This window comes from Trichechus manatus, unplaced genomic scaffold, assembly GCF_000243295.1.
Source record: "Trichechus manatus latirostris isolate Lorelei unplaced genomic scaffold, TriManLat1.0 scaffold00014, whole genome shotgun sequence".
Taxonomy (NCBI): Eukaryota; Metazoa; Chordata; class Mammalia; order Sirenia; family Trichechidae; genus Trichechus; species Trichechus manatus.
Genome location: NW_004443950.1, coordinates 9,794,316 through 9,800,865, shown reverse-complemented (window position 1 = coordinate 9,800,865; position 6,550 = coordinate 9,794,316). Strand labels below are relative to the sequence as shown.

Below are 6,550 nucleotides of genomic sequence, written 5' to 3'. Positions count from 1 at the left end.
GTATGAGAAGGCAGAGGAGCAGGAGAGACCAATTTTGAGAGAATCTGGCTGTGACGGGAAACCAAAAGGCTCCCCTCTTTCAGATTCTGGGGCAGTCTCCCATTTTTCTCTGTACCTCCCCTACTCTACTATTCACGCTTGTTTAGTTAAAAAAAAAAAAAAAACCTCAAAAAAAGATCCCCCAAAAACAAAAAAAACACCATTGTCGAGTCAATTCTGACTCATAAAGACCCTATAGGACTGAGTAGGACTGCCCCATAGGGTTTCCAAGGAGTGACTGGTGGATCCAAACTGCCGACCTTTTTGTTTAGTAGCCTGAGCTCTTAACCACTGTGTCACCAGGGTTCTCAAAGGAAGGAAGAAATATTTGGGCTTCGATTATCTCACCAGCTCTCCTGCTGCCCAGTGTTAACTCTCCTGTAGAGCGCCTGGCACAGACTCTTCCCCAGGGTGCTATCTTTTGGAAGAATGATGGGCTGCAGCTCCTCCCACCCCCACTCCCAGGCCTCCCAGAATCCACCCTCCCCTGCAGGGTGCCACATCCTTACCGGCTGCTTCAGGGCCTCCACAAACTTCTCCCCACCCAGGAAGTTGCAAGCCATGTCGATGTCCCCGTTGTAGACGAGGACGCGGAGGTCATGCTGCAGCAGCTCCAGGTAGAAAGGGGCCATGTCTGTGTACTGCCTCTGGTACTCAGAGGTAACCTGGGGGCTACAGGGAGAAGCGCTGAGGATGCCCAGGCAGGCCACATCTACCCTAAGACTCCAGGAAACTGAGAACTTGGGTTCCTGGGGTCCCTTTTGAACCCTGTCTCCCAGCCAGCAAAGAGATGCTCCTAGGCATGAGCCTGCCCACGATGCCAGGGTCACCCATTTTCCCACACCCTTTTCCTGGACCATAGGACCTCCCACCTCTGCTTCCCTCTCCAACCACAACATGTGCCTCTCCCTCAACCATTGCTTCTTTCAACAAATATTTATCTCGAGTGCCTGCTATGTTCCAAGGAGCCATGGTGGCACAGAGGTTAGGCGCTCGGCTGCTAACCAGAAGGTTGGTGGTTCAAACCCAACAGCTGCTCTGTGGGAGAAAGATGTGGCAGTCTGCTTCTGTAAAGATGTACAACCTTGGAAACCCTATGGGGTAGTTCTACTTTGCCCTGTTCCAGGTGCTGGGATTGTAAGAGTGAACAAAAGCCCTGCCCTAGCCTCTATGCTAGTGCCTGCTGACTTGTCCTACCTCTGCCCCAAGAAGGTCCTTCAAGCCTGTGGGGCCAGAACCCAGCTGTCATGGTATCTCAGATCCCCTCAGGCTCACCTGCACAGTTCCCAGACAGGGAGGGAGTCAGGGATGTGGAGGGCCCTCCGCACGTCGTCCCGGTTCATCCACACATACATGGCAGTAGCATTGATGCACTCAGGCACTCCAGGGATGGGACCATCCGGAGGCTGGAAGGGACAGGGGTTCAAAGCCTCAGATATTCCTTGCCCCCATGGCATTATTCCATGTCCAAAACACCAAACCCAACTCATTGCCATCCAGCCAGTTCTAACTCATTGCGATTCCGTGTATGACAGAGTAGAAGTGCTCCATAGGTTTTTCTTGGCTGTAATCTTTACTAAAGCAGATCTCCAGGTCTTTTGTCCATGGTGCTGCTGGGTGGGCTTAAACTGCCAACCTTTAGGTTAGTAGTGGAGCGCAAACTGTTGGCACCACCCAGGGACCACTCCGCGCCCAGGTACCCCAAACTTGGGATGAATCCCATATAGATGCTCTTTAGGAACCCCACAATCCCTTTCCATGTTCTAGACTCCTGATCCTTTTCTGTAATTCTGCTGATTCCCCTTCCCACATAGGCTAAGTCCTTCCCCTTAGAATCCCCTTCTATAAAGCAGGAGAATTGGCCTGGATGATCTCTGAAGCCTTCCATCTGGGACTGTCCTGAGACCTCTCTCCCCCAGCAGCCCCTGCTATACCCTGTACTCAAAAGCAAGTTCTCAGGGAGAATAAGTAACCCAATAAAGGGGGGGATGAAGAGAGGAGGGCTAGCCAGGTCATTCTGTCTGCCTTCCTCTGCCTCGCCATCACCACACGAAATTCCAAAGTAAGGACTCTAGGACACACCTGTCCCCTGTGGGGTCCCTGAGCAAGTGCTGCCTGCCCCCTCTACCCTGGGCACCCCACCATCCTGAGCCCTTCAGGCTTAAACCATGCTGTCCCCAGGCCAAGGCTGCCCTGGCACAGAAAGCAGACAGCAGGCACAGAGGGTGCTTCCAGGGAAGCTGGAGTGAGGTCCCTTGGGCGCTACAGTCTGGGCTCTGGAGTCAGACTTCTTAGGTTAATATTCCAGCTCTGCCCTCGCTTTGTAGTCTTGGGCTAGGACACCACCTCTCTAAGCTTTGGTTCCTTCGTCTGTGAAGTGGGGATAATAATACTAACCTTGGAGGATCCTTGTGAGGATTAAATGAGATAAAATATCTAAAATACTCAGTGCCTGGCATAGAAGAAGTTCATTTATTAGGTCATTCATTCAACAGATAGTTATTGAGTGCCTCCTATGTGCCAAATATTGGGAATGCAGCAGTTAAAAGCAAAGTTCTTGCTTTTATTGGTCTTGCATTTCAATGGGGGGTGGGGAGAATAAACAATAATAAATAAATAATGTCAGGAAGTAAAGGTGCAATGAAAAGAATGAAGCAGAACAAAGTGCTGGAGTAATGGAGAGAGAGATGGGAGAGTGGGGAGTGGGGAGCTATTTTTGTTTGGGAAGACCTCTGACAGAGACCTGAGCAGAGACCTAAATGAAGTGAGAGAGGAAGCCACACAAGCATTTGGTGGCAGAGGGTTCTGGGCAGGGGAACAAAAAGTGCAAAGGCCCTGAGGCTGCAGCAGGTGAGGATGGAGCAGAGCAGTGATGGAGGAGGGGGAAAGTGATAGAAGATGTGGTCAGAGAGGAGCTAGAACATGTGGGGCCCTTTAGGCCATTGTGGGGACTTTGGCCTTCATCCTAGTAAGAAGGGAAGCCATAGAGGGTGTCATGGATTGAATTGTGTCCCCCAAAAATATCTGTCAACTTGGCTAGGTCATGATTCCCAGTATTGTGTGATCCTCTACCATTTTATCATCTGATGTGATTTCCCTATGTGTTGTAAATGCTATCATTGTGATGTAATAAGATGGATTAGTGGCAGTTATACTGATGAGGTCTACAAGATTAGGTAGTATCTTAAACCAATCTCTTTTGAGATATAAAAGAGAGAAGCAAGCAGAGAGACATGGGGACTTCATACCACCAAGAAAGCAGCACCAGGAGCAGAGAGTTGGCGACCTCATACCACTAAGAAAGCAACACCAGGCAGAGAGTTGGGGACCGCATACCACCAAGAAAGCAGCACCAGGAGCAGAGTGTGTCCTTTGGACCCAGGGTCCCTATGCCCGAGAAGCTCCTCGACCAGGAGAAGATTGATGAGAAGGACCGTCCTCCAGAGCCCACAGAGAGAGAAAGCCTTCCCCTGGAGCTGATGCTCTGAATTTGGACTTTTAGCCTACTTTACTGTGAGGAAATAAATTTCTCTTTGTTAAAGCCATCGACTTATGGTATTTCTGTTATAGCAGCACTAGATGACTAGGACAGAGGGTTTTGAGCTGAGGATGCTATGGCTTGACATCAGTTTTAAAAGGCCACTGCAAGGAGAAGAGGCTATAGGAGAACTAGGGTGGCAGTAGGGTCCTCTGAAGGAGGAGGGTATTGTAATAGTCCAGGCAGGAGATGATGGTGGATTGGATTAGTTGCGAATATGGAGAGAAGCATTACCTATAACAATTCTTTCCAGACACAAGGCCTAGCCCTCACCATCTTGCATCCCATCTGACTAAACCACTTACTGGGGTGGCCACATTCAGCTGGTATGTTCGGAAGAGGTTGCTCATGTCAGCAGCATAACGCCCCTGGTAGCTCTTTGCCCCCCAGCAGGACGAGTAGAGGTTGTAGATGTTGAGGCCAGTATCCTCAATCATGTCATAAGCTTCTGAGACCTGCAGAGAGAAATCAGTCCAAGTTCTCACTAGGGTTGATGTTGAAAACACAAACAATTTGCTATACTTCTAGTCGCGGGGCCCAATTGCTTTGATACGCAATCTGATGCAAAGCCTATGAGACCTGAGCTTCTACCCTCTGGCCTCTTGAGGTCAGAAGACGTAACCATGCCATACTATGGGGTGCTGCTGCAACCCTTTCTGACAGGGAGAGGGCTATCAAGTACTGACAAGTTCTACCATGCCAGTGGGCTCCATTATGCTCTAGGGACCAGGGTTCACAGTTTTTTTTTTTGTTTTTCTTTTTAATTTGGCCCATTTAGATTGGGCCAAAGACTCTAGTCCTCCCATCTCACCCATCTTACTCCGAGGAGTATTCCAACTATCTCCACATGGGCATGCACAGAAGGAACATTGAAAGGCTGCTTGGCAGCCAGACTTCCTGCCAGAAATCTGCATTAGAGTGCCTAGTAAACACTGCTATTTGCCGTCAGTTGACTTCATCTCGTGGCGGCCCCATGTGTATCAGAGTAGAACTGTGCTCTATAGGGTTTTCAATGGCTGATTTTTTGGAAGTAGATCACCAGGTCTTTCCTCTCAGGTGCTTCTAGAAGGACTCAAACCTACAACCTTTCAGTTAGCAGATGAGGTCCTTAACAGTTTGCACCATCCAGGAACTCCCAGTAAACACTACTAAAATGCTAATTCCTGTTTGGAAACTAAATTTTGGTGACCTGTAATAACTCCTTATCTACCATAATCCTTTACCAAAGGCAAAATGACAGCCCAAGGCACGTGCCACTTTTTGGATTCGGGCAATGGCCGATCAGGACCTGGAAGCCCAGCACCAGAGCAGGGAATATACCCAGAATCATCACTCTGGGGCATCCATGTCCTCTGACACCTCCTCCTGTTTACTTTCCAAAAAATAATAGAGGGCTGAAGTTTGCACCAAATCACTCTAATTTAATTTATTTTGTTGTTGTTGTTGAGAATATACAAAGCAAAATATACACCAATTCAACCATTTCTACACATACAATTCAGTGACGTTGATTACATTATTTGAGTTGTACAACCATTCTCATCCTCCTTTTCTGAGTTGTTCCTCCCCCATTAACATAAACTAACTGCCCCCTAAGTTTCCTATCTAATCTTTCAAGTTGCTGTTGTCAGTTTGATCCTGTATAACCAAAAACCAAACCCATTGCTGTTGAGTCAATTCCAACTCATAGTGAGTCTATAGGGCGGAGCAGAACTGCCCCATAGGGTTTCCAAGGAGCTGATGTTGGATTCAAACTGTTGACCTTTTGGTTAGCAGCCGAGCTCTTAACTACTGCACCACCAGGGCTCCTGATACCATGTAGACAGTTCTTAAAGTAGTAGAATGCTCAAGGCAGACATTTTTTTACTAGTTAAGCTAAACTATTGTTTGGTTTTAAGAAGACTTCAGGGGATATTTTTTGCACCAAATCACTTTTGTAATGAAATCAGAGCCAATTCAGAGTTCCCCTAGACTAACTCATTTGCATTCAGATATTCACACCCTCTTGGGTGGGAGACAGGGTGGTGTGACAGCAAATACAGCTGGAGGAATTGGGGACAGTCCGATCTCCTGAGGCCACTCCCAGACTCCCTGGTGAATGTTATCTCAGATGTGGATGGGGCCTATCTGTTGAGTGTTTCGCCAACGCCTTTGTAGGGTTTCTTCTTGATTAGGGCAGGATAAGGGGCAAAGTTGAGGGGCTGGTGGGAGGCCACAAAGCCTGGGGGACAAACCCTTACCCTTGGACACAAAAGATCTGAATTCTTGTCCTCAAGCTTCCTGTTACTGGCTGGAAAGCCTTGGAATGGTTTGTTTTCCTGTCTGCAAGATGGGGATAGTAATGTGTATTCTGGACGACAAAATTAAGTCTGGAATACACCAAACTTCCATATTGTTTGAATTTTAAATGAGGATTGTCAAAAGAAACCAAGTCAATAATAAAAGTAATCTATTAAATGAGGTTTATTCGGGAAGATTGGCAAATCCAGTACCACCAAACCACATGTAGAAAGGTATTCCACCAAGTGTCAGCAGTGATTGGCTTATACTGACAAAATGAGGAAACCAAATAAGCTTATGTTTAATTGGCTTATGCAATTTACTATTGAAACGCTATCAGTATTTCATTGGTTAACAAGAGTGTAGTGCTGTCAGAATCTTATTGGTTAAGAGGGTAGCCTGATTGACAGGAAAGCTAGGCCTAAGTTTTGGTAAAAATAAGTCTTAGGGGCGTTGTCCACTCTACTACCAACGCTATTTTGTCCACCACATGACTCCATTTTTATTTCATTTAACAGGACAATATATTTGCAATTTAAAAAGAAAAAAAAATTTTTTTTAAACAACAATGAGGGCCCTACCTATCTGCCTGCCTTACAGGATTGTTGTGCAGCTCAAAGAAGGAAAAGTCATGCTTTGTGCACTGGGAAGCGGTGTGTGTGTGTGTGTGTGTGTGTGTGTGTGTGTGTGTGT

The 6,550-nt window shown here is 47.1% G+C and overlaps 1 protein-coding gene across 1 annotated transcript in view; it reads right to left on the bottom strand.

Moving 5' to 3' along the window:
* The window catches only part of LOC101358725 (lysosomal protective protein-like), a 20,767-nt gene that overhangs the window by 5,475 nt on the left and 8,742 nt on the right, over positions 1 to 6,550 (bottom strand). Inside the window, exons 7-9 of the mRNA XM_004371662.1 lie at positions 3,883 to 4,032; positions 1,315 to 1,445; positions 549 to 711 (exon numbers count right to left, since the gene is read on the bottom strand). Of these exons, the coding sequence (XP_004371719.1) occupies positions 549 to 711; positions 1,315 to 1,445; positions 3,883 to 4,032 (444 nt within the window). The remainder of the gene's footprint in view (positions 1 to 548; positions 712 to 1,314; positions 1,446 to 3,882; positions 4,033 to 6,550) is intronic.